This window comes from Hemicordylus capensis, chromosome 6 (genome assembly GCF_027244095.1).
Source record: "Hemicordylus capensis ecotype Gifberg chromosome 6, rHemCap1.1.pri, whole genome shotgun sequence".
Taxonomy (NCBI): Eukaryota; Metazoa; Chordata; class Lepidosauria; order Squamata; family Cordylidae; genus Hemicordylus; species Hemicordylus capensis.
Genome location: NC_069662.1, coordinates 26,533,219 through 26,558,695, shown reverse-complemented (window position 1 = coordinate 26,558,695; position 25,477 = coordinate 26,533,219). Strand labels below are relative to the sequence as shown.

Here is a 25,477-nt window from a genome sequence, read left to right as displayed (position 1 = left end):
GATCTGCCTAGCAGATACGCCAGCCTTGGACATATTTTTGGATGGAGAAGGTAGCTGAAGTTGGGGAGATAATCTTTGTTTAATCTTAATCCTTATTCTTGCTCTGCAGTGTTCCACATGGGGGCTATTTCTCTTGTGTCATGCCAATAGTCTTGTCTTGACTCTGGCTCTTTTACATCTGGATTAGGCCCTCTGGAGTTCATTTTACAAGTTACTGCAGTCAACAACTCTGAAATTGATTAATTCCAAGGACACTTAGAATTCTTTTTATGTTTCCATTTTTTTTTAAAAAAAAAGTTTTTTGTCTTGTTTGATGGGTTTGTGGAGAGACCTACCACAATGAAGGGTTGGATCTCTAGCCTACAGTACAAGCTAAAGAAAATCATTCAAGTCAGGAGGTTAACAAATGAATTTACTGAAAGACAATCAATGAAAGTATGGGTAAATAGAAATAAGTAACAGAGCACCATACAAGTCAAACAATTTGTATATAAAACAGTAGGCTTTTAAAGTAGTAACACAGCAAAACAGATGACTAAGGATGTGAGGAAAGGCTTCTTGAAGATATGAGAGGCTTTACTGGCATGAGGTGATGTAAATTTCCCAGCAGGCCTAGCTGCAGTCCCATAGGATACAGAATTGTGTCCCTCTATTGCCCTAAAATACACACCCAACAAGAAACTGAATCAAAGTGGTCCTGAAAATTCATAATATGTGAGCAGCATTGGCATTCTATAGCGCATGGTAAAGGAGGAGAAGGTGAAGCTGAATCCCATTAAAAATTAGTTCTCCACACTACATGTGTTTTCTGCAGAGGATGAAGGTAGGAATCACTTATTGAAGAATAACTCTATAAGAGAACATAGGCTCATAATGCATTACTTTCTGCTGGATCACTATTCTTTATCTCAGAATGGGATGCACAGTTATAAGGAAGTTACAGTTTCTCACTCCCTAACTTGTGTTGGTTTTACGGGTAGATCAGAAAAAAATAGAAAAGATCTTAATTCTTCATTCCCTCCACTCTCACCCTCACCCTAACCTACTCTGCTTAGTTACTCAGGATAGTTGTTCCAAAGACTGTGCATTGCAACCTGATATATTCTTTTCCAAGTTATCTGCAGCTTGGAAAAAAGGATGCTGAAAGGATCACAAAGGAAACCACTACTCTTTCATCTGGAGAGATTCATCTGCAGTTGCAACCAGCTTTCTGGTGTCTACTCAGGGTTGGGCCTTCTCTGTTGCTGCCCCGAGACTCTGGAATGCACTCCCTGTTGAAATGAGAGCCTCCTCATCTCTGACAACTTTTAAAATGTCTCCAAAGACTCCCCCCCCACCCAAGCTTTTTAACTGGATTGTGGCTTTTTAATTGTTTTTAAGGTTTTCATTTTTATTCCGCTTTATGTTGTAAACTGCCCAGATAATGGAGTTTGGGGCAGTCTATAAATTTATTCTTAAAAAAAAAAAAAAAAAAAACAATAAGAGGAAACGGAAGACAAATCACATGGCTCTCATTCCTGAGATCTTTCTCTTTATGGAAATAGAAGCAGGATGCTGGTTAAGGTATTATCCTGTAATTTAGCACTCAGCTCTACGGAAAGATCCCAGGACTGCATATTAGTCAACCCTTAGCTTTGCACTTCTGCCAATGAGACATGCTTCTTCTGAAAGATCCTCCTCTTCCTCTTCTTCAAATGTATCATGATCAGTCATATTCTGGGCCTGCTGGGCACTACGCTCACCTTTAAGGCGCCCTATCACATGTCCCACTGTGCCCCCAGCTATTGCAAGGCCACCTGTCGCTCCACCTGCAATGGCTGCACCAGTGCCCAAGGCAACGGCTTCTGCAGCCACAAGGGCACCCACCACTCCAGCCCCAATGGCACCAGATGCCAATACAACAGAACCTGTCCCAATGAGAACCCCAGCTGTGGCATAATATTTGACTTTATATTTTTTCAGGAAATCCTTAGTTTCATCATTTAAGTGGCACTTCAGCAACGATTTGCAATCTTTTGAACTTGACTCGTCACCCTGCTTTGAATCTTCATATTCTTGAAGCAGCTCCTTTGTCTTCTCCTGGAGACGTTCTTCCATGGTGCTAGGTTTAATTGTTAAAGTCTTTGGGAAACCTGAGAGCTTTTTCTGATGTGAAGTGGGCAAGATGGTAGCAGGACAGAATTGGCGGGGGCGGGGGAGAGAGACATCATTTCTAAGTATCCAAAATAAATCCACCTTCATACCCACACTAAAACTCAAATAAGATGATTTCTGAATTATTGTAATTCAAATAAGATAATTTCTGAATTACTGCTGCCACCACTGTGAGTGTGAACCTCCCCACGCCACCGCAAGGCCCCCTGCCCATTACATCACAGGCTTGCGATGATATATTTGAACTGCACAGGTGCGCCTTGTAGTTTTCAAGAGCCGCTGGGCCAGAGAGGCAGGCCCAGTGGCCACTCCACCCCCACCGCCATGGGGGGGGATGCCTGCTTGGCTCACCCCCACCCCCACACATGATGGCTCCAATTACAGAAAAGCTGCAGTTTGGCACAGTGGGGGGCTGTGGCAGTGCAGGGTAGGGATGTGCACGGTCCGGCCCAGTCCGGACCGGCACCGACGGGGGGCCCTTTCTTTTAGGGCAGGAGGGCCTGCTTACCCCTCCCGCCTCTTCGGCCCCCTCCAGCGCCCGTATTTAACTTAAAAGCGTGGCGCTGGAAACCAGCCGCCCCCGCCGCTGCTACCGCCACCCCCCCGAGCAGATTAACAATTAAGGGTGCCCCTGCCGTCGCCTGCCCGCCAGCCAGCCAGCCAGCCCTCCCTCCGGAGGCCCGGTCTACCCGCCGGGAAAGGGCCGGGTAGACCGGGCCTCCGATCGCCGGAGGCCTGGTCTACCCAGCCCGGCAGGGTAGACCAGGCCTCCGGCGATTGGAGGCCCGGTCTACCCGGCCTTTTCCCGGCGGGTAGACTGGGCCTCCGGCGTCCTTTGCGGCGCGCGCATGCGTGCGTGCGCAAAGCGCCTTCAGTCTTCTGGAGGCCTTGCTAACGAGAGGAGCTCCGTTCTGTAGCTCCTCTCGTTTACTTCAAGCATTGGGTAAGGACACACTCGGGCGGGCGGGCAGCTGGGAGGGAGGGCTGGCTGGCTGGCGGGCGGGCGACGGCAGGGGCACCCTTAATTGTTAATCTGCTCGGGGGGGGCGGCGGTAGCGGCGGCGGGGGCGGCTGGTTTCCAGCGCCCCGCTTTTAAGTTAAATACGGGCGCTGGAGGGGGCCGAAGAGGCGGGAGGGGTAAGCAAGCCCTCCCGCCCTTAAAGTCATACCCCCCACCCGGACCCGGACCACCAAGAGCCGAACCGGTCCGGCAGTTCGGCCATTCCTTAGAATGGCCGCCGGACCAGTTCGGACTCACCACTAGTGCAGGGTGGCAGCAGGAGCCCCCTAGTCATTGGAGCCCCCTAGACCTTGGAAGCCACTGACCGGGGTCCCAACATCTGGGGGGTAAGAATGCCTCTGGACATGAACTACCATAAAGTCCCAGAGATGTTACTCCACAAATCTGTAATCAAATTTCAACTCCTTTTCCCCTAGCCTCCAAACTTTTTCCTCAAGTTGGTGTCCTTGTAGTGCCCTCCTCCACACCTATGTCTTAGCTCAGGTAAATGCAATGAAAACCTGACCCCCTAGAAACACATATTTTAGTTCTACCAGCAATTATCTAATAAGTCAGTATCACCCCCCAATATGCTCGATATTCAAACAATTCCCTTCACCAAATTGAGTCTTATAAAATTATCCATGCTTTTATTTGCTATTCCTATGCCAAGCCAGATCCAAACCTGTATGTCTCTGAATTCATACCTGGTCCTTGATGAACTCTGAAAACTTCTTCTCTAGTTCCTCCTTGATCCCCAGGTTGTTTATGGTGTAGGCCATCTGTAGAGAAGGGTAGAAAAATAGAGATCTGCAAGTATGGATATAGAAAATCCTCTTCTTTCCTTGTATACTCTTAAATCTTGGTATCAAAAGAGGCAAAGAGGAATGAGATAAGGGAAACAAATGCGAAATTCTGAGTCTGCTGCTTTACTTACTCTGCTCCTGTTCACCAATTTTTCCATTTCTAGATGGCAACTCCATCATTCATAAGAGCATAGGCATAGGCATAGACATAGGCATAGGCACAGGCACAGAAAGACACACACACTATTAAACGGCTTTCAGTTTGCAAGCCTGTGAACCTCCTATCAGTGTTTCCACCATTTCTGGGACTCCCCCTGCCTTTTTTTGTCTTTTCTTTTTTCTTGTTTGCTGTCTGGGCGAGATCTGCAACCTACTTGCAAAAATGGCATGTCTCTTTTTTTTATGGTGCAGTCTGCATGTAGGTTATTCAGTGGGACCAACACAGGTTTTATATTTATAGATACATATAGTAAAGGGATTGCAGTTTGGATACCAGCCCACAGGGGGTATCTGTGACTGTAATCTTAGTGTAGCTCATGAGGTCCCAGTGCCCATTGTTTCCTTCAGGAGAGTTTTCCAGTTTTCCCAGGAAAGTAATGAATTTTTCTGGGGTTTGATTTTCTTTTCTCCTTCCTTCCTTCCTTCCTTCCTTCCTTCCTTCCTTCCTTCCTTCCTTCCTTCCTTCCTTCCTTCCTTCACGGTCTGAGTGAGATCTAGAACCCACTTACAAAAACAGCATGTCCCTATCTGTTCTGGGAGTTTCATGTCAGTGAGTGAGTGAGCGAGGCCAAAACAGTTTTATATTATAGAGTGTGTGTGTGTGTGTGTGTGTCTGCATTTTTAACGATGTTGACATTTCTATCCTACCTTTCTGGTTTTAAAGTGAAAACACTCAAGACATTTAAGATAATAAACTAAAAATATAACCAAAACGTTTTCAGAACTGATGGAGCACAAAATGGAAAATACCAATCAAAACTCAAATAGGAAGGAAGTGGGGCGGGGGGAGCAAAAGACAAACCAAATACCTGTCAAAAACGAAAGAAAAAGAAATGACAGTGTTCATTATGCAACACATTACCATCAGAGGAAGGAGAAGACAAATTCCCCTGAGCAACAAGTTCCAAAAGCTGTAGATGGGACTGTAGCTCAGTGATAGAGCATCTGCTTTAGATACAGAAGCTCCCAGGTAGGGCAGGGATCTCCAGCTAGGGCAGAGAAATACTCCTGCCGGAAAATTTGGAAATCCACTACCAGTCAGTATAGACAATTCTGAGGTAGATGGACCAATTGCCTGACTCATTAGAAGGAGCTTCTAATGTCCACATGTTCAAAGAAGCATGTTGGATCTGGGTGGGACATGCAAGAGGCCTTCTCCTGTTGACCACAGTGGATAGGATTGGACAATATAGGATTGTATAGTAGGGGTGTGCAATTCGGATTTTCGGGTGATTCGGCTCAGACCCGAGCCGAATCACCCCCGTTCTGTTTTGTGCCCGAATCTGGGTCACCCGAATCACCCTTGATTCGGTTCGGATTCGGATTTAATCCGAATCTGAATCCGAATCGATTAGGGGGGGTAAAAAGGGGCCCAGGGGCAAAATTTTGGGGTGGGGTGGTAGTGCCTAATGGGTAGAGTCTACCACCCCAATTTCAGGGGGATTGGGCAAAGTCCTGATTTTTTGTGAATTTTTAAAGTTTTAGTGACTTTGGGGCAGTTTGGGGGCATAGCATGGGATTTGGGCAAAAGGAGTGGGGTGGGGTGGTAGCGCCTAATGAGTGCAGGCTACCACCCCAATTTCAGGGGGATTGGGCAAAGGGCTGATTTTTGGTAAATTTCTGAAAATTTCATGTCTTTGGGGCAGATTGGGGCATATTGGGGCAGAAAGTGGGGGCTGGGGCAGAATAGTGGGGTGGGGTGGTAGTGCCTAATGGGTGCAGGCTACCACCCCAATTTCAGGGGGATTGGGCAGAGGGCTGATTTTTTGAGAATTTTTGAAGTTTGGCTGTCTTTGGGGCAGATTGGGGGCAGAAAGTGGATCTGCCCCAAAGGAGTGGGGTGGGCTGGTAGATAGTGCCTGATGGCTGGAGGCTACCACCCATCCCCAATTTAAGAGTGATTGGGCAGAGGGGTGAATTATGGTGAATTTATTTGTATGAGGTTTGTCTTCATAAGGTGAAGTGTGCTAAAGTGATTACTTCCTCATATTATTCATAGTAAAGGAAAGTGTGAAAAAGTGAAAGTGGGGTCATGAGAGTTGTTTAATTGAAAAATAGCTCATTTGCTATGATAGAATGAGAATTCACACCTCAGAAAAAACTTCTGAGGTGTGAATTCTCATTCTATCATAGCAAATGAGATTTTTTTCAATTAAACAACTCTCATGACCCCACTTTCACTTTTTCACACTTTCCTTTACTATGAATAATATGAGGAAGTAATCACTTTAGCACACTTCACCTTATGAAGACAAACCGCATACAAATAAATTCACCAAAATTCACCCCCTGCCCAATCACTCTTAAATTGGGGATGGGTGGTAGCCTCCACCCATTAGACACTATCTAGCAGCCCACCCCACTCCTTTGGGGCAGATCCACTTTCTGCCCCCAATCTGCCCCAAAGACACCCAAACTTCAAAAATTCTCAAAAAATCAGCCCTCTGCCCAATCCCCCTGAAATTGGTGTGGTAGCCTCCACCCATGAGGCACTACCACCCCACCCCACTCTTTTGGGGCAGATCCACTTTCTGCCCCCAAACTGCCCCAAAGTCACCAAAACTTCAAAAATTCTCAAAAAATCACCCCTTTGTCCAAACCCCCTGAAATTGGGGTGGTAGCCTGCACCCATTAGGCACTACCACCCCACCCCACTATTCTGCCCCAGCCCCCACTTTCTGCCCCAATATGCCCCAATCTGCCCCAAAGACATGAAATTTTCAGAAATTTACCAAAAATCAGCCCTTTGCCCAATCCCCCTGAAATTGGGGTGGTAGCCTGCACTCATTAGGCGCTACCACCCCACCCCATTCCTTTTGCCCAAATCCCATGCTATGCCCCCAAACTGCCCCAAAGTCACTAAAACTTTAAAAAATCACCAAAAATCAACCATGAACCGAATCACCCGAATTTTTTTTGCCCGAAATTCGGGTGATTCGGCTCGTGTCCGAAAAAATTTGGGGGACATCGGGGGTGATTCGGTTCGGCCCCGAATCACCCGAAATTGTTCATTTCGGGCACAGATCGTTCTGTGCCCGAAATTTTTTGCACATCCCTATTGTATAGTGGATTCCACAGTACAGTATATATTAATACATGTATTACATTTATATTCTGCTTTTCTTCCATTGTGGGATGGAAGGTGGCATATGATATGGTTCTCAAGCTATCACTGTCTATACCGACTGGATGCAGACCTGCTTAGCTTCAGCAAGGTTGTTGCATCATGCGCCCACAGACCATATCCTGGTTATGTTTGGGTTGTGCTTAATGACAGCTCCTGTTTTAGGAAACAAACAGAATCACAAATGGGACAATAATCACAGCAGCCATCACAAGGAGGGTGTTTGTGGGCATTAGCTGTTCACTGGGGGTGGCAGATGCAGAATACAGAGGCTATTACCTGTGGAACTGAGGCGAAACCAAATTTCAGTTGCTTCACACGGGCTGTGAAATGCTAAAATAGAAAAAAAGGGTTGAGTCTAAGGATGGAGTACTAAATGTGCCCGCAGAAAAAAGATGCAGATACAGAGAATTGAGCTGTCCCCATACAGTCCATTCATCTGTCCACAATGCTCATTTATGACATATATGAAGACAACCTCTGTATACCAACCTGGATATTTTATGTGATTTATATCCCATCTTCCTTGCATGGAGCCCTGCAGTGTTCATAGAGTCCTGTTCAGGCACCAACTGAATACAGTCTTGCTGACTTAGAGCAAGGTTGTCAGATATGTTATTGGTGTTGGAAATTCTCTGTGGTGAGAGAATCCCTTTCTCATTATAGCAGAGTGCACAGAGGCACAACACAGCAGTAGTTTAGTTAGGCATGCGTGTTTGCTGAGAGTAAAGTAACTTGGAGCCAATTCATAGTTTCAAATCAATATAAAAGGCATTTATTAAGGAACTCCATTCTAGATAGGAAAGTGAGGAGTTAGGATCTCTAATCTATCTATCTATCTGGATGCAGATAGATTCTGCATCCTCTCTGCACATATGGTGCAGGGAGAGAAGCTTGCCATGTTGCAAGGCAGGCAGCCAGGTAGGAAGAGAGAGAAGGAGGAAGGAAGTCCCTGAGATTAGCAATCTACACATCAAAGGGATAGCATGGGGAGGAGGAGACAGCTGTCGTGGTGCACGTCGGCACCAACGATGTGGGGAAATGCAGTCAGGAGGTCCTGGAAGCCAAATTTAGGCTGATAGGTAGCATTTTGAAATCCAGGACCCCCAAGGTAGCATTCTCAGAAATGCTACCTGTTCCACGCGCAAGTACAGTGAGACAGGCAGAGCTGAGGGGTTTCAATGCGTGGATGAGACGTTGGTGCCGGGAGGAGGGCTTTAGATTTGTTAGGCACTGGGACACATTTTGGGGCAAGCAAGGCCTGTACAAAAGGGACGGGCTGCACTTGAACCAAGATGGAACCAGACTGCTGGCGCTTAAAATCAAAAAGGTTTCAGAGCAGCTTTTAAAATGACACCTGGGGAACAGCCGATGGGAGCTGGGCAGTATCCCGTTTGGCAAAAGCCATCCTTTAAAGTGTGAGGCTGCAAAGAATTCAAATAAAACAGATGGGGACGGAGCAGAACTGCATAAAGAGCAGACGGGAGGCTGTGCCAGCAGGTCAAAGAGTCAAAGGAATAGCACACATCAGGGGAAAGATTCAGTGTATAGGTGCTTGTATGCCAATGCCAGAAGCCTCCAAGCCATGATGGGTGAGCTGGAGTGCTTGGTTGCTAATGCAGAAATAGACATAGTGGGCATAACAGAAACATGGTGGAACAGTGAGAACCAGTGGGACACTGTTATCCCTGGGTATAAACTCTATAGAAAGGACAGGGAGGGGCGCCTTGGAGGAGGGGTAGCACTGTATGTTAAAGAAGGGATAGAATCTAACAAGCTAGAAAACCTAGGTGGACTGGAGTCCTCCACAGAAACCCTGTGGGTGACTAGAAAAGGCCGGAAAGGAATCGTGCTACTGGGGACATGCTATCGCCCTCCGGATCAAAATGCCAACAGTGACTGGGAGTTGCAGGAGGAAATCAGGGAGGCATCAAGGAGAGGCAGGACTGTAATTATGGGTGATTTCAACTACCCACACAGACTGGGTAAATTCACATTCAAGTCAGGACAAAGAGGTCAAATTTCTAGATATGCTAAATGACTGTGCCTTAGAACAGTTGGTCATGGAACCGACCAGAGAGAAGGCGACCTTGGACCTAATTCTGAGTGACACCCAGGACCTGGTGCATGATGTCAGTGTCATCGACCCTTTAGGGAACAGTGACCACAGTGCCATCAAATTCAGCATACATGCGGGGAGAGAATAACCAAGGAGATCAAACACAGACATTTTAAATTTCAAAAGAGGAAACTTCTCCAAAATGAAGAGTATGGTGAAAAGAAAGCTGAGGGGGGAAATCAGGAGAGTCACTTCGCTCCAGAGTGCATGGCGTTTACTCAAAACTACAATACTAGAAGCCCAGTTAGATTGTATACCCAAAAGGAGGAAAGGTACCACTAAGTCCAGGAGGATGCCAGCATGGCTAACGGGTACCGTCAAGGAAGCCATAAAAGGGAAGAAGACTTCCTTCCGAAATTGGAAGGCCTGTCCAAATGAAAAGAACAGAAAGGAACACAAACTCTGGCAAAAGAAATGCAAGGTGACAATAAGGGAGGCAAAAAGAGAGTTTGAGGAACATTTAGCCAAAAGTATCAAGGGGAATAACAAAAACTTATTTAAGTACATCAGAAGCAGGAAACCTGCCAGGGAGGCGGTTGGGCCATTAGACAATGAGGGAGTGAAAGGGATTATTAAGGAGGATATGGAGGTTGCAGAGAAACTGAATGAGTTCTTTGTGTCTGTCTTCACGGCAGAGGATACTGAGCATATACCTGTTCCTGAACCAGGCTTTTTAGGGATGGAGGCTAGAGAGCTGAGTATGACAGAAGTGACAAGGGATGATGCTCTAAACTGTCTGGAAAAACTGAAAGCTAACAAATCACCAGGGCCAGATGGCATCCATCCAAGAGTCCTCAAAGAACTCAAATGTGAAATTGCCGACCTCCTTGCTAAAATATTTAACTTATCCCTGAAATCGGGCTCTGTACCAGAGGACTGGAGAGAGAGCAGCAAATGTAACACCGATTTTCAAAAAGGGATCCAGGGGCGATCCGGGAAATTACAGGCCGGTTAGCCTAACGTCCGTTCCAGGCAAATTGATGGAAAGCATCCTCAAGGATAAAATTGTAAAGCACCTAGAAGAACAGGCCCTGCTGGGAGTGAGCCAGCATGGCTTCTGCAAAGGTAAATTATGCCTCACCAACCTTTTGGCATTCTTTGAGAGTGTCAACAAGTATGTGGATAAAGGTGATCCAGTTGACATAGTCTACCTGGACTTCCAAAAAGCTTTTGACAAAGTTCCTCATCAAAGACTCCTGAGGAAACTTAGCTGTCATGGAATAAAGGGACAAGTACATGTGTGGATTGCTAACTGGTTGAAAGACAGAAAACAGAGGGTAGGTATAAATATGGAGAGTTTTCACAATGGAGGGAAGTAAGAAGTGGGGTCCCCCAGGGATCTGTACTGGGACTGGTGCTTTTTAATTTATTCATAAATGATCTAGAAGCAGGGGTAAGCAGCGATGTGGCCAAATTTGCAGATGATACCAAACTCTTCCGGGTAGTGAAATCCCAAACGGATTGTGAGCAGCTCCAAAAGGATCTCTCCAAACTGGGGGAGTGGGCGACAAAATGGCAAATGCAGTTCAATGTTAGCAAGTGTAAAGTGATGCACATTGGAACGAAAAACCCCAACTTCAAGTATATGCTGATGGGATCTGAGCTGTTGGTGATGGACCAGGAAAGGGATCTTGGGGTTGTGGTTGACAGCTCGTTGAAAGTGTCTATTCAATGTGCGGCAGCTGTGAAAAAGGCCAATTCCATGCTAGGGATCATTAGGAAGGGGATTGAAAATAAAATGGCTAACATTATAATGCCCTTATACAAAACTATGGTGCGACCACACTTGGAGTACTGCGTACAATTCTGGTCACCACATCTTAAAAAGGACATTGTTAAACTGGAGAAGGTACAGAAGAGGGCAGCCAAGATGATCAGGGGCCTAGAGCACCTTTCTTTCGAGGCAAGACTACAACACCTGGGGCTTTTTAGTTTAGAAAAAAGACGGCTGCGGGGAGACGTGATAGAGGTCTATAAAATCATGCATGGCGTGGAGGAAGTGGAGAGAGAGAGATTCTTTTCCCTCTCACACAACACTAGAACCAGGGGTCACTCCATGAAATTGATTGCCAGGAGGTCTAGGACCAACAAACGGAAGTACTTTTTCACACAACGCGTGATCCACTTGTGGAACTCTCTGCCACAGGATGTGGTGACAGCCAACAACCTGGATGGCTTTAAGAGGGGTTTGGATAACTTCATGGAGGAGAGGTCTATCAATGGCTACTAGTCAGAGGGCTGTGGGCCACCTCCAGCCTCAAGGGTGTGCCTCTGAGTACCAGTTGTAGGGGAGTAACGGCAGGAGAGAGGGCATGCCTTCAACTCCTGCCTGTGGCTTCCAGCGGCATCTGGTGGGCCACTGTGCGAAACAGGATGCTGGACTAGATGGGCCTTGAGCCTGATCCAGCAGGGCTGTTCTTATGTTCTTATGTTCATCAGAGCAGTGGAGAAGTGATGACCAATGTCTTGACCCTCTAGCCCTCTGACTTACTAGTCTGTCCTCCACTGTCTGAGACAAAGAGACAGCGCAAAGTCCTTTAACGTCCAACACCCCCTCTCGATGTCTTGTGACTCAGCTCACAAGATTCATTTTCTCTCTCAGCTTTTCAAAGCAGGGTCTTGGTAGTAGCTTAGTGAGTATGTCTGCAAGCATTTCATTTGTCAGGCAGTAGATCAGCTTGATTAGTCCATCCTTCTGCAGACTTCTCACTACATGGTACTTCATATCAATATGTTTGGTACTCCTCTTTACATCTTCTTGTTTGGAGAGTTGAATGCAGCTTTGGTTGTCTTCATACACTGGTATGGGCTGTGGTACCTCTGTACCTAGGTCCTTCAGTAGTTGACACAGCCAATGTATCTCGTGACAGCCCTGTGCAGCTGATACATATTCCGGTTCAGTGGTTGATGATGCTACTATGTCTTGCTTTCTGCTTGACCAACTTATCGCTCCATCTCCATAGAAAATTATGTAACCACTGGTGGATTTCCTATCTGTTATATCTCCACCCCAGTCTGCATCTACATATGCTTCTAGTTTTGGTTAACTATTAGCTGGCAGCTTGAGCTTAAAGTGGGCAGTACCCTTTAGCTACCTAACAAGTCTCTTAATTGCATTCCAGTCCTTGACTGTTGGTGATGCAGTCTTTCTACAAAGTAAGCCAACTGCTGTGCTAATATCTGGCCTAGTGAGTGTACTAATGTATAAAAGCTTACCCAATGCTTCACAATATCTATGGTTGTCAGATAGTGGCTCAGTTTGATCTTCTTGCTTTATGTAGTTCACTTCCATTGGAGTTGGTGTAGGATTTGCATTTTCCAGTCTGAGCAAGTTTATCAAGTCTTTGATTTTCTGTTCTTGGTTGATGAGGAAACTTCCATCTTTCTCTCTTTGTACTTGAATGCCCAAGTAGTGTGCAATGTTGCCAAGTTGCTTGACTTCCACTTCTCTATTCAGATGATGCATTATTTCCTTGCTGTCATCTGGATTTTCATAGGCAAGAATCAAATCATCAACGTACGCCAAAATATAAGTCCACTTGCCATCTATGCATCTTGTGTATAGACAGGGATCCGCGTTGCTTCTTTTGAAGTTTGCTTGAAGCAGCATATCATTCAGTTTTATATTCCATGCTCTGGCAGCCTGTTTTAAACCGTAAATGCTCTTTTGCAGTTTGCATACATAGTCCTCTTTGTCTTTCTCTAAGAAACCTGGTGGCTGTTGCATGTAAATGTCTTCTTCCAGTTCACCATGTAAGAATGCAGTTTTCACATCTAGGTGTTCAACATTCATTCCTTTGCTAGCAGCAATACTTAACAGAGTCCTTACTGTGGTATGTTTAACCACTGATGCAAAGGTTTCATCATAATCTTCTGGTTGTGGTAGCTGGGATATTTCCTCCCATGACGAAGGTTCTGGTTGTTCCGCCGTTTTGGCGAGGTCGGACAGTCTCGGAGCTGGAACACCTCTGTTTGAGCGCATTAATCGCCTCACCTCACCCTCTGTGGTCCCTTCCATTACCTCGGGTGCGTCTGGTGGATCACTGGGGGTCTCTGTGTCAACTGTGGTTGGATCTGGATCTGCTGTCGCCTCCTCCTCAATTCCTCTGAGATCAGGAAGCATAATCCAGTCATCAGGGTGCTTGGTCTGGTTGCTTGCTTTGGTGTAGGCCCCCTTCAAAGGTGTAGCTCTTTCATTCTCATCAAAATACACCGCTCTGTTTATGGTTATCCTGTTGGTGTCAGGATCCAGAATTCTGTAGCCTTTGGACTGTGCTGAGTAGCCTACAAAAATCCCTTTTGTGGCCATAGCCCCTAACTTAGTCCTTTTTTCCTTTGGGATGTATGAGTAAGCCGTGCTTCCAAAGACACGCAGGTGCGTCGTTGACGGCTTATGACCATGCCAAAGTTGATATGGTGTTGTTCCTATAGGCTTTGTGTGCATTCTGTTTTGTATGTATGTAGCAGTCATGATGCCTTCTCCCCAGAATTTCTGTGGGAGGTGTGCGTCAGCAAGCATGCATCTTACCATGTCCAGTAGAGTTCTGTTCTTTCTTTCTGAGATTCCGTTTTGGGACGGGCAGTAAGGTACCGTGGTTTGATGCATGATTCCATGTTCTCTCAGGAACTGCTGTGTGGCGTTGGACATATATTCTCCTCCATTGTCTGTGCGTAGGATCTTTGGCTTCCAGCCAAATTTGTTGCTTGCCATTGCCACATATCCTTTTAATTTCTCGAGCATTTCTGATTTTTCCTTAGTAGAAAAACACATGTGTATTGTGAGAAATCATCTGTTATAGTTAGAAAATACTTTTGATTACCTATGGTTGCTGGTAGTTGTCCAAATATATCGCTGTGGATCAGGTCCAGGGGTTTTTCGGTTTTCCTTTCACTCTGCTTTGGATATGGCTTGTTTACTGCTTTGAACTCAAGACAACAAACACAGTTAGTTACAATGTCACATGGTACAAAATCAATGCCATTAGCGAATCCATTTTCCTTCATGTTCTGGATTGACTCAAAACTCCTGTGTCCTATCCGTCTATGCCACAGTTGTGAGCAGTTTTCATGCAGGCATGATTTAGCAAGGTTCACTTCATTAGGCTGGTATGCCTCAGGCTGTGGTCTTTCTCTGTTTGTAGATTGCTCTTCCACACAATAAAGACCTTGGGATTCAGAGCCTACAAGGCAAACTTCTCCATTCTGGGTAACAACACATTGTCCACCTTTAATATACAGTTCACAGACTTGTTGCTCTAGCTTGGAAATTGAAATCAAGGAGCTTGAGAAGTCAGGGATATACAAAACATCTTTAAGAAAAAATGGCTTAACAGATCCATCCAGCAATTTGCAATACAAAATTCCTTCGCCTTTCTTCTTGGCTTTAAATGTAATATTATTGCCCAAATAAACAGTCTCTTCAGGAATATCAAACAGTTCAGTATAGAAAGCCAGATCATTTGAGATATGCACAGATGAACCTGAATATAAATAAATGAACTTTTCATCGCTTTGCATTAGATTAACATTATAATTCCTGTTCCTTTTGGAATATCTTTCTGTATTAAACTTGAAATCGTTATCCACATTCTCTTTAGTAAAGTCAGCCCTTCTTGTCTGATAAAAATTATTTGTCTGATTAAAAGCCTTTGTCTGATTCTTGGGACAGTTCGCCACCTTGTGGCCAAATTCGTTACATAGAAAACATCTAAAAGGCATTATTCCCAGTCGCCTCATTTCAGGAGTGGCGGTCATGTGACCTCTCTCTCTGGGCTGAGTTTCTTTGGCGGCAACGTAATCCGATCTCTTTGTATGTAAATGTGGGGGCCCCATGCGGTTTCCTCTTGCAGCATTCCCTCCCCACCTTGGGTTATGTCTGGGATCAATTGTTGCTTTAAGAGCAAAGTTACTTGGCAATTCACTTTCACAGCGTGAATTCAAAATTCTCTTTCTGCTTCTTTCTGAGGATAATGTTTCCACAGCCTTTTCAAAGTTTAGATTGGTGTGGGTTTCCAATTGGCCGATTATACTGCTATAGCTGGGGGGCATGCTTAGGAACAGAGATTCCAGCTTCTGACTCTCTGTAAATTCCTCCCCTGCTCCTTTAAATTGGAAAAAGAAATCTTCCAAAAATCTCACAAAAGTAGAAAAACAGTCCCCCTCTTTATACTGAAGATCTTGCATTTTCTTTCGTAAATTAAAGGTGTATGCCCACCCTTTTTTCATATGCAAGGAATCTAGCTTGCTTAGCATTTCCTTTGAGGTTCCAAGATCACAAATAGCAAAAAGGAGATTTTAACTCACAGAAGCTGTTATCAAAGCTTGCGATTTTGCATCTTTGATGAGCCAATTTTGCCTGGCAGTCTTTTCAGCATTTGTGGATCCTTCTGGAGGGGGGTCCTCTTCAGTAATGTTATGGAATCCTTCTGCTTTCAGTGCAATCCTCAATCTGGTTTTCCACTCCAAATAGTTGTCTGCATTCAGGATAGTCAGCCTGAGTTTTCCCTCCAGGTAAGTAGCCATTCTCACGGGCTCCAAAAGGCAGTAGCTGTAGATTAGCAATTCAAAGTGTCCACGCTAGATCTTAATGGATCTCCTGGAACAAACCTAACTCTCTAGTTGCAGCACACACAGCTCAAAATACTGGGCTCCCATAACCTGTTGGAAATTCTCTGTGGTGAGAGAATCCCTTTCTCATTATAGCAGAGTGCACAGAGGCATGACACAGCGGTAGTTTAGTTAAGCATGCGTGTTTGCTGAGAGTAAAGTAACCTGGAGCCAAATCATAGTTTCAAATCAATATAAAAGGCATTTATTAAGGAACTCCATTCTAGATAGGAAAGTGAGGAGTTAGGATCTCTAATCTATCTATCTATCTGGATGCAGATGGATTCTGCATCCTCTCTGCACATATGGTGCAGGGAGAGAAGCTTGCCATGTTGCAAGGTAGGCGGCCAGGTAGGAAGAGAGAGAAGGAGGAAGGAAGTCCCTGAGATTAGCAATCTACACATCAAAGGGATAGCATCAGAGCAGTGGAGAAGTGATGACAAATGTCTTGACCCTCTAGCCCTCTGACTTACTAGTCTGTCCTCCACTGTCTGAGACAAAGAGTAGGGATGTGCAAAAAATTTCAGGCACAGAACCATCTGTGCCTGAAACGAGCAAATTCGGGTGATTCGGGTCCGAATCACCCCCGATGCCCCCCGATATTTTTCAGGCCAGAGCTGAATCACCCAAATTTCAGGCCCGAAAAATTTGGGTGATTCGGGCTGACAGCTCTTTGAATTTCCCGCCTTTTTGCATCCATTGATTTGAATGCAAAAGGGTCTGAAGTGATGTCAGCCCAAATTTTGGGTCCCAGGGGCAAAATAGTGGGGTGCGGTGGTAGTGCCTAATGGTTGGAGGCTACCACCCCAATTTTAGGGGAATTGGGCAAAGGGCTGATTTTTTGGGAATTTTTGAGGAAGTTTTAGTGACTTTGGGGCAGATTGGGGGCAGAAAGTAGATCTGCCCCAAAAGAGTGGGGTGGGGTGGTAGTGCCTAATGGGTGGAGGCTACCACCCCAATTTCAGGGGGATTGGGCAAAGGGCTGAATTTTGGTGAATTTCTGAGATTTTTCTTCATAAGGTGCTGTGTGCTAGATTGATTCATTCATCATACTCAACTTTCAGTGACCCCACTCTCACTTTTTTACACTCTCATTTACTATGAGTATGATGAATGAATCAATCTAGCACACTGCACCTTATGAAGAAAAACCTCAGAAATTCACCAAAATTCAGCCCTCTGCCCAAACACTCTGAAATCGGGGTGGTAGCCTCCACCCATTAGGCACTACCACCTCACCCCACTCTTTTAGGGCAGATCCACTTTCTGCCCCCAATCTGCCCCAAAGTCACTAAAACTTCAAAAATTCCCAAAAAGTCAGCCCTTTTTCCAATCCCCCTGAAATTGGGGTGGTAGCCTCCACCCATTAGGCACTACCACCCCACCCCACTCTTTTGGCCCCAGGGCCCGTTTTGCTGATCCTCATCAATTCGGATTCGGATTTAATACGAATCCAAACTGAATCGGGGGTGATTCGGGTCAGCAGAATTCAGGCACAGAACAGAACAGGGGCAATTTGGTTCGGGTCCCAAACCGAATCACCAAAAACCCAAATTGCACACCCCTAACAAAGAGACAGCGCAAAGTCCTTTAACTTCCAACAATTGGGACCACATCCTGGATCGTTGCCAAAAACTAGGAATGAGAAATACGTAGAAAATAATGAGTAAACTTCATCGTTGGGGAAGTTGGGGGTTTCCCTTTGAAGGGCTTTCTTAGGCTCTTGCTAAAGTTTGGAGAGGCATGCTAACGTTAATCAGTGACACCATTGCATTACATTGGTAAGCCAGACCTAAGAGAGGCCTGACATACAGTATGTGCCACAGATGTTGAATTCATTAATGTTCAGAAAAAATGGGGGGGGTGTTATGGGGCCAGCCCCTCCTCAAACTGTGTCATGTTAGTCAATGGGACAGAGTGTTTGTCATATCAGAGTGCATTTTAAATGACATGTAGATGGATGGTGCTAGTGGAACTCTGTGGTGAAGAAGTGGGGAAGAGGGACTTAACAAAGAGACTGGGAAATTTATCAGCTTGAAGAATACTCTCTTAAGGCACTCAAAATGCCTTCTGCCTCTGAGGGGGAAAAGTATGTCAAAATCATATGCTTTCTCACCAGCCAATTCACAGTTTTCTGTTTCTGAGGGGAAGGGTTTTGAAAAGGAGATGGGACTGAACACTAGTGCCTCTCTCTTAAACAAAAATACCCACAAAACAGGGGAAATAAAATTAGCATATTCAATATGATCCAGTTTACTGCAGGGACTTCTGTCTTTGTAGTTAACATTTGTTTTTTTCACCATGCTCAGGCACAGGCCCAAGTACACCAGAGATATACTGCAACTTTTTGTTGTGGGTCCATACTTAGAAAACATATTAAAAATTCCCTTGCTCTGGATCCTAAGCCCACCAATATTTTTCCTTACAGAGGCTCTGTGCCTCTAAGGGCTATGTGGCAGAACTTCAAAAGGTTCACCATTCTCTGCTTTATCCACACAAAACACTTCAATCTGCTTCTCTTACCTTTATCTTGTCTGCAAACTGTGCTCCTGTGAGTGTAATCCCATTCTGGTCCATCTTTAGATGATGTCCAGCTGATCTGACTAGGATATTGATGTAATCCTTCAAATAACCCCTAAAATCTTCATCCATCTCTAGAACAAAAATAAAACAACTCTTTGACAGATAACTTGTGCTATTAATTACTGTTTTGCAAGCAAAAATCCAGTGGCTATTATTAATTTCCCCATCATTGGCTTTTCAAGGTGAGAAAAACAGCACCTGTTCAATTGCTGCCTGGCATGCAATTATGAAAGGAGCAAGAAACCTGCAGGGAAGGGGGGAGTGACAATATGCTCCCTCTGACACACATCCCACCAATTATTCTTTCCTTCCTTCATTCTAAGAAATCTCAGTTAAGCCAGAAACATGAATTTCACTCACGTCACAGCTGTATAAGTGATTTCTTTTCTGCTTGAAGGATAGTTTGAAAATTGCAACAAAACTTGTATTTGTGCAGGCGCACTTTCAATAATCAGTGCAATGCAATCCTGTCTTTGTTGTTTACATTAACTACAAGTTTCAGCCACATGATTGTTGAAGAGCAGTAGGAACCCAGAGAACATTCAACAGAATATGTAAGAAGGCAGCTGAAATGCTCATGAGCCATCTGCTTCTGCATTCTAGTGGTTATTGCTCTTTGGATTCTGGACTTCAAAAATCTATACCACTTAAGTGACCTTTACAAACATGTACTATAAACCAAGACTCTCAGTTGAAATCTCAACACAGAAATCCCTGTACTCAGTGCCTATGTGGCACTAGTACTGTACTAAATTTGATCCCAATTGGTCCAGGCATTGTAAAGTTGTTCACGGGGAAGACACACACAGCCAATATCTTGAAATGGGTTCTGGAATATGGGTTATCAAAGTTTCATGTCATTTTAAGCTGTATACCAAGTTTGGTGCCAATAGGTTTGGCGGTTCAGAAGTTCACCTCAAATATTCACACATCTGTCCTCTTAAACTAGGATAGATGGTGTCATCACAAAATATTTTATTATTTATTTATTTAACATATTTTTATACCAACCAAAACTTACATCTCTGGGCAGTTTACAACAAAATAATAACAGAGAGTAAAACATTACTTAAAACAAAAACAAAAAGTTTATAACATTACAACAATTTAAAATGTTTAAAACAATATTTTAAAACAGCATTAAAAACATTAAAACAATATTAATTAAAAGCCTGGGTGAACAGATGCATCTTTAAAGACTTTTAAAAAGCTGTCAGAGATAGGGATGTGCACAAAACCGGTTTGCTCGGTTCGGTTTGGATCCGAACCGGGTCCGAACCAGAAGGGGGTGGTTCAGTTTTGGTTTTGTCTGAACCACCCCCTGGTTTGGTTCGGATTGGAACCGAACCGGTTAGGACTGGTTCAGATCTTTAAAAGTAGCTAGGATGTTAGCTGGCACCCAGGAGTACCTGTCACCCAAACCCCAAAGCAATCGGAAACTCGTACGATTTTTAATGAATTTTTGAAAATTATTTTATTTTTTCTGATAGGATATAATGGGATTCGAACCATACCATTATTCCTTATTGTGTAGCACTCAAGGGTTCCAACAACTATGAAAACCCTGAAGCAATCAGACACCCCTATGATTTTTTATGAATATTTGAAATATTTTAAATTATTTTTCTCTTAGAGTATAATGGGAGCCGCACCAGTCCATATCCCCTATTGTGGAGCACCTAGGGGCACAAAAGCAGGGTGGGTGGTAGACAGACAGGGGTGCCTACCACCCAAAAAATTCCAAGGCAATTGGACACTCCTCTGATTATTGGTGAATTGTCAAATTATTTTTGAATTCCTCATAGAGAATAATGAGGATTGCAGCAAATGTATAGCTTCACGTCGGGGGGAAAGAGGTGTCGTAGAGTGCAGTGTGGTGGCTGGTAGTTCCTATGGTGGGCAAGGAAGCTACCTGAATTATTTGAAAGGAATTGGGCAAAGGGGTGATATTTAAGTGATTTTTGAAGTTTACGCGTCTTTAAGGTTTTTCTCCATAAAGAAGCATGGAGGTGTCAGCAAATGTATAGCTTCACGTCGGGGGGAAAGGGGTGTAGTAGAGTGGATTGTGGTGGGTGGTAGTTCCTAGGGTGGGCAAGGAAGCTACCTGAATTATTTGAAAGGAATTGGGCAAAGGGGTGATTTTTGGTTAATTGTTGAAGTTTACGTGTCTTTAAGATTTTCCCCCATTTGATATAATGAAGGGTGTATCGCTTCACGTCGGGGGGAAAGGGGTGGCCTAGAGCAGTGTGGGGTTGGTGGTAGTGCCGGTTAGGGGCAGGGAAGCTACCTGAATTTTTTCAAAGGATTTGGGCAGAGGGCTGATTTTTGGTGAATTGTTGAAGTTTATGCGTCTTTAAGGTTTTTCCTCATAATAAGTTATAATGGAGCTTTCAGCAGCCCCATAAGTGCACTTGGGGGGTGCTGGGGTGGCCCAGAGCGAGTGGTGGTGTAGTGCACATAGGGTGCCAACCACCCCCATGGGTTTCTAACCCATGGGGTACAGAGTTCTCTTGTTTCTGAGGTATGGATTCTATGAGTGTGAATTCTATGATAGCATATTAGAGTGGATTCATGGTGTCTCTATTAACCAAAAATCAGCCATCTGCCCAAATCCTTTGAAAAAATTCAGATAGCTTCCCTGCACCTAAATGGCACTACCACCAACCCCACACCGCTCTAGGCCACCCCTTTCCCCCCGACGTGAAGCGATACACCCTTCATTATATCTAATGGGGGGAAACCTTAAAGACACGTAAACTTCAACAATTAACCAAAAATCACCCTTTTGCCCAATTCCTTTCAAATAATTCAGGTAGCTTCCTTGCCCACCCTAGGAACTACCACCCACCACAATCCACTCTACGACACCCCTTTCCCCCCGACGTGAAGCTATACATTTGCTGCAATCCTCATTATTCTCTATGAGGAATTCAAAAATACTTTAACAATTCACCAATAATCAGAGGAGTGTCCAATTGCCTTGGAATTTTTGGGTGGCAGGCACCCCTGTCTGTCTACCACGCACCCTGCTTTTGTGCCCCTAGGTGCTCCACAATAGGGGATATGGACTGGTTCGGCTCCCATTATACTCTAAGAGAAAAATAATTAAAAATATTTCAAATATTCATAAAAAATCATAGGGGTGTCTGATTGCTTCAGGGTTTGCATGGTTGTTGGCACCCATGGGTGCTACACAATAAGTAATAATGGCCTGGTTCGAGTCCCATTATATCCTATGAGAAAAAAATAAAAATATTTTTCAGAAATTCATAAAAAATCGCACGAGTGTCCAATTGCTTTAGAGTTTGGGTGACAGGTACCCCTGGGTGCCAGATACCAACCTACCAATTTTCAGGGGTCCAAACCAGTCCAAACCGGTTTGAAACCAACCACCACCGGTTCGGTTCAGATCCGAACCGAACCGGGGGTGTTTCGTTTCAGATCCGAACCGCCGAACCAGAACTGGTTCGGATCCGAACCGGTTCGCACATCCCTAGTCAGAGATGGGGAGGCTCTTATTTCACTAGGGAGTGCATTCCAAAACCTCGGGGCAGCAGCAGAGATGGCCTGTCCCTGAGTAGCCACCAGATGAGCCCGTGGCAAATGCAGACGGTCCTCTCCTGATGATCTCAGTGGGCGGTGGGGTTCTTGATGAAGAAGGCGTTCTCTTAAATACACAGGGCCCAAGCTGTTTAGGGCGTTATAGGTTATAGCCAACACCTTGTATTTTCCCCGGAAACATATTGGCAGCTAGCGTAGCTCCTTCAATAGAGGAGTAATATGGTCTCTCTTAGACACCAACCTGGCTGCCGCATTTTGGACCAACTGTAGTTTCCAGACTACATACAAGGACAGCCCCACATAGAGTGCACTGCAGTCCCTTTGCACAAAATAGTCCAGGCATTGCAAAGTTGTTAAGCACATACATACACACAAACACTCATGGACACATGCAGAAACAGCAAGGTGATTTCATAAGGCTAATTTACATGAGGAAAGTAGGCTAAAAGGTCTCTTACAGGCCTTACCTACTATTCTTATTAGGGATGTGCATAAAGTTGCAAGCTTGAAACATTCCAGCTAGAAACGGGTTGATTTGAATGTGTCAAACTTAAAAACCTTTCAAATGAAATGCCTGTTTTGAGCTCAGAACAGAACTCCATTCTGAGTCAGAACACTTTGAGTGTTCCGAGCGGCACCAGGGTGGGTGGCAATGAGCAGAGGGATGTACCTTTAGAAATCATTAATTGGTTACCACTCACACCTGTGAGCCCCTGTGAACAGCAGTGTCCCATCTGGCATCTTGTGCCATGGCTGCCCTGCCTACAGCATTCTCCTGACCTTTGCACATACAAGGTAGCTGTTCAGCGTTCAGAGCAGGGAACAGAGCAGGGCACGGCAGGAGACAGGGTACAAGTAGGAAACCAGTCTGGGTCACAGAGGCCAGCACACAGCTGGGAATCTCCTTTGCTCAGGCTGGGGGCTGGTGTACACTCCACGATAGATGTGTGTTGTTTTCCAGAGTCTGGCTGCAGCCTGCAGACTTGATTTATAGCCTGGCTTGATTGTTCTCAGCTGGCACAGATTCAGGGTTTATCTGCCTTTTAAAGGAGGCGTCTACTGCTTCTGAGAACTTCCAGCTGTTGTTGGCGTCTCGTCATTCTCCTCTGTTGTGGAGCCAGAGGGGGCTCCCCGTTTAACTCAGTGTCCTGCTCTCCACTCCCCATCATTGCTGCCTCTGACGGCTCTGCTTGTTCTGGGACTTCAACCGGTCCTGCTTCAGCTATTTCCTGTGGACTGACAGCCGGGCCCTGCCCTTCAAGTACCCCTGCATCAGCTGAAGGGCTGTCAGCATTCTCTTCCCCTTCACTATCTGAGGACAGGGGCATGACACTAACCATGCAAGTGTCTGCTGCATGTGTGTAGAAGCCAAAAGAGAACCATAGGTGGGGCAGTCTTGGCACGAGACGCTGGGCAGGATGCTGCTGTTTACAGGGGCTGGCAGGTGTGAGTGGTAATCAGGTAATGATTTTTAAAGGTACCTCCCACCAACTATGACTGCCCACCCAGGCGCCACCCTCATGGGCCACCTCTGTTTTGGAGGCCTGTTCTTTCCTTGCTGATTGGTTTTGGTACTGGCTTCCAATTTGCTTTTAATCTCCTTGCTTCTTGGTTGGCTTCTTACACAAATCAACTTGATATATATGATGAGAAACCAACTAAGAAGCAACAGGATTGCAAGCCAGTTGGAAAGCACTACCTAAACCAGTCAGCAAGGGAGAAACAGGCTTACAAAATGGTGCTTGGATCACTTGAAACATTATAAGCTCATTCCGTTGGAACAAACAGCTTGACTGGTTGTTCCAACAGAACATTCTGGGCATTTGTAGTCTATTCCAAGCTGGAAAGGAACACAGATGCTGTTCTGTTCTGTGCACATTCCTAATTATTACTAGTACTAGTACTAGTATTAGTAATAGTAATAAATGTAATATTATATTATGAAGTAATATATTATTATATTACTAAAGCCACACCATATTTACCAGGGCTGTGTGTTGGCCAAATATTGGCTCAATCACAATCCCCCTCCTGATTATGATCCTGGCCTCAACATACTAAACAGGCAAAGGGTGGTCAGGATCACACTGAGCCAAGTATCATTATTGACTCAATGCACTGGCAGAGTGTGGGAGAGGGGAGCAGCATGACTTTAATTGAAGAACTAGCCTTCCGTGAAAGAAGTTGCTGCCAAGAAAGGAGGTAGAGATTCAAATTGTCATGTTTGCTGTGACTCCAGCATAATCATCTTTTTCCTCATGTATTACTGGGAAAGACATGGTGGTGCCTTTAACTATAGGGCATGGGCATTCCCCTCTTCCCAAAGGCCATTTGAATCATTCACTAGCATAGGGGGACTGGCAGAGGCCTGTGTGTGGCCACCACCATGGCCCCCATGGTCCTGGCCCTTCCCCCAAATCTGAAGTAAGATGCAGGGGCCCAGCTAGCCATGCAACCGTGTCTGACGCCGCAGACCTGCACCAACTCACACGGACCCTTTTAGAAGAGAGATCGGCCCACGCTGCATTGGGCAGCATGAGCCGGAGTGAACCTCCCTGCCTTAAAGGCAGGGAGAGCCATTCCAGCCACGCTGCCAATGCAGCGCGGGCTGAACTCTCTCCTAAACGGAGCTGTGCAGACCCGTTTGGGAGGGAGACTGATTGGTCCTGTGGCATTTGCAGCGAGACCAGGAGTGGCTCTCTCTGCCTTTAAGGCAGGGAGAGTCACTCTGGCCACCCTGCCAACACAGCGTGGGCCAATTTTGGTCCCAAATGAGGCTGTGCAGCCCTCTTTGGGACCAAAATAACTCCCCCCACATCTGGAGCCATGCTGATGGCCCCTGATTGGTGGTAGCCCAGGTTCTTTGAACCTGTTCGCCCAATGGTGGCTCTGTCCCTGGAATCATTGCACCCCGGGTTGCCTTCTTTGCAGAAGGCTAGCTCTTCATTGAAGCTACACCTTCCCACAGATCCAGCAATTCATTCAATGAAATGCTGATATGATGCAACATTGCCTCATATCTATTGCTGCTACTGGAAGACTTGCATTGCCTCAGAACTGATAATCAGTTTGATGCAATGCATAGCACTAATATTTACTAAAAGTAGCTACAGTATTATTTGCAGACAGCAGAGGGAGCAGCTGGGCAGACATTTGAGAAAGAACCACCTCTGGTGAGCTAGGGAAAGCAAGAAAGTGGATTTGCTTAGTGTAAAATTTAAAAAGGAAACTTGATCACTTATCTACTGGAGAGTTTATGGAAGCAAAGCTCCTCCAGTGTAAGGATGGGGCAGCAGAATCTATTT

At 45.2% G+C, this 25,477-nt stretch overlaps 1 protein-coding gene across 1 annotated transcript; it reads right to left on the bottom strand.

The window, feature by feature from the left end:
* Positions 1-394: 394 nt before the first annotated feature.
* Positions 395-18,680, bottom strand: LOC128330677 (uncharacterized). Its single transcript, XM_053263871.1, has 4 exons — positions 18,552-18,680; positions 7,583-7,636; positions 3,862-3,936; positions 395-2,145 (listed from the first exon to the last, which is right to left on the bottom strand). The coding sequence occupies exons 1-4, from the start codon at positions 18,678-18,680 to the stop codon at positions 1,618-1,620; spliced, it is 786 nt and encodes a 261-aa protein (XP_053119846.1). The 3' UTR covers positions 395-1,617.
* Positions 18,681-25,477: the final 6,797 nt, after the last annotated feature.